This window comes from Hoplias malabaricus, chromosome 4 (assembly GCF_029633855.1).
Source record: "Hoplias malabaricus isolate fHopMal1 chromosome 4, fHopMal1.hap1, whole genome shotgun sequence".
Lineage (NCBI taxonomy): Eukaryota > Metazoa > Chordata > Actinopteri > Characiformes > Erythrinidae > Hoplias > Hoplias malabaricus.
In genome coordinates, this window is record NC_089803.1 from 68030264 (window position 1) to 68033000 (window position 2737).

Here is a 2737-nt window from a genome sequence, read left to right on the forward strand (position 1 = left end):
TGGAGGGATGAGATTACACTGGAGGGCTGAGACAACACTGGAGGGATGAGACTACACTGGAGGGATGAGACTACACTGGAGGGATGAGACTACACTGGAGGGATGAGGCTGGACTTGAGGGCTGAGACTACACTGGAGGGACGAGACTACACTGGAGGGCTGAGACAACACTGGAGGGATGAGACTACACTGGAGGGATGAGACTACACTGGAGGGACGAGACTACACTGGATGGCTGAGACAACACTGGAGGGATGAGACTACACTGGAGGGATGAGGCTGGACTTGATGCTATATGTACACTCTCAGAAAAAAGGTACAGTACAGGTAGATTATTGGCACTTAAATTACAACAGTGTAAATGTATCTTTAAAAGTACAACAGTTGTGTTAGAGTCCAGTTCTGTTTCCTAACGGTACATCACATTCTCTTCTCCAGAGGGAGGGGTGATTATTTGTTAGATTTCATTATAGAACCATGTAAAATAAAATAATATAATATAAGTCTTGGATATTAAATGGGGCATTTGGAATCAATACAAACTTAAAAATCTACAATTATAACAGAATTAAAATGATGTTCCCTGGCTGAATTTACCACTTACCACCACAGTGACAGTTTTCTAACTGAGTATGTGTTATTTGTGAATGTATTTCTTGGCTGTATTAGAGTTGAAATAGGACTCAGACAAGGGACTGATATCTGAGGCCTCGTCCTGTTCATCCAAAGATTACTTCTCTGAATTCAAGAATTCTTTAAATGTAACCTAATGCATTTCCTAACTGCGTGTGGCGTTGTGAGTGTGCGCATGTGTGACAAGGAAAAACAAGCATTGAGTGTGTGAGCACGGGCCTGAGTGTGAGTGTGTGTTACACAATCGGATGTGTGGGGGTGGGAGCAGCTGTTTGTACTGTTGTCATTGACAAGTTTCCAGAGAACAATTTGAGAAATTCTCTCTCTGCTTCACCCTGCGGTTTTCACTTGACCCTTTTCTGAAGTGACCCTGCACCATAATTACCAGAACATGCTACAAATGGGATTTCTCCACTGGTTAAGAGCCAGATCCTTCCAGTACATATCTCTTTTACTTCATGCATACATTGGCCACATTGCATACATTGTCTCCTTTTCAGCATAGACACAAAATGGCTGGTGATGTGTCGTCCATAGAAGCAAATCTCTGTGGATGCCTGCTCATCCAACATTTCTAGGCACCAACATGTAGTAGGTATTAAGTTTGCCCCCCATTGCTGTGAAAGTTTAACGGCATTTGTACATGAGAACCTTTGGATGATTCATTTTGGATCCCAAACACCACTCCAGTTTCTCTGCTCCACAGCCAAATGCTGAGGCATGTATAACACTCTGGTCTGCCACTGAGCATGATGAACTTAAGCTCATTTGCAGCTGCTCTAGAATGTCCGGTTCTACTGGCAACGGAGCATATACATGTTGTGTGTTCACAGCTGAACATCTTTTTCCACAATGGATGCTCCCTAATGTAGATGAATTCATGAAGTTTGAGGGGTGTCTACATTTAGACACAAAGTGTAGATGTGTCAAGTGTCAAGAGGTCACAGACTGCTGATTCTGTTTAAAGAATATGAGTGAAAAACACAGGCAAAAAAGGCATTTAAAGTGGAGCGCATTTGTGTAATTCTGGAGCTTCCACAGGTCTTTAGCCAGAATGCCATTTCTTGATTGAAAGATCTGGGCCAGAGGGGCAGCCATTGGTGATGGTTTGTAATCTCCACACTTTGGACCCTGGAGACTTGGAGCGCATTTTACAGAATAGGAGAAAAAGAAGGTGCCGTGGGTGAAAACACACTCATCACTCACAACTCCACTTCTCAGAGAAAATGAGCATGTTCCCAGAAGGTCACTGTTCCAGTAACGATCTGCATCATACACTTCAAAAGTGAGACTTTCACTCATGGACAATCTGACAGGACCAAAATCAAATGATTCTCTCCAGCGGGGATTATCATCATCAGTAATCTCTGCAGTGCGTCTGATTGTGTTCCCATATTTGACTTGTACAACTCCATCAGTTGTGCCCCAGGTATCACCATATAAACCTTTGGCATAGAGCTTGTACACCCTCAGTGATGCAAGGCCTTTTTCAGGTGGGCAGCAATTGGACATTATATTTTGATTTGCTTCACAAATACAAGCACAACGATCCCGGGCACTGTTCTTGTGGCCTATCTTACAAGACCCAGAGCAGACTTTTTTCAAGGCATTTTTAAGAATATATTTTTCTACAGCCTTCTTCAGGCCCACTCTGGCATGGTGTTTTTCACCCAGAACTGAATGCAGAGGGCGCAGGTTGTATGTCACCACGTCTGGGATGGTCTTCAGTGATTTCAGCCAATTGTTCAGAGCCGTTTTATGTGAAGTGCTGGAAAAGAGGAGATCCTCACCATTGATGTTTCCTCCTATAATCTCTGTCTGTCGCTCACTAAACATCGAGCTGAACTTTTCATTGGTCTTCATCTTGGACTGTAGGTTTCTACAGTGTTTGATCTCTGTGTTCAGTGTTGCAGAGTTGTATGTTCCTGATGCCTCCACCTCCAGACAGTCTTTGACATCAATGTCATCTGAATGTTTTTTAAACATTTAAATGATTACTGGTGTGGTCTGACTATGCTAACCGTACACTTGACGACTTTGCAATGACTTTAAAAAGACTTAATTTTGACACCCTCTAACATCTTAAGATAATGTCACAGAGTTT

General features: G+C 42.8%; 1 protein-coding gene across 1 annotated transcript; it reads right to left on the reverse strand.

Annotated features, from left to right (window-relative positions):
* Window positions 1-1566: 1566 nt before the first annotated feature.
* LOC136695080 (perforin-1-like) lies at window positions 1567-2619 on the reverse strand. Its single transcript, XM_066668890.1, has one exon. The coding sequence runs from the start codon at window positions 2617-2619 to the stop codon at window positions 1567-1569; it is 1053 nt and encodes a 350-aa protein (XP_066524987.1).
* Window positions 2620-2737: the final 118 nt, after the last annotated feature.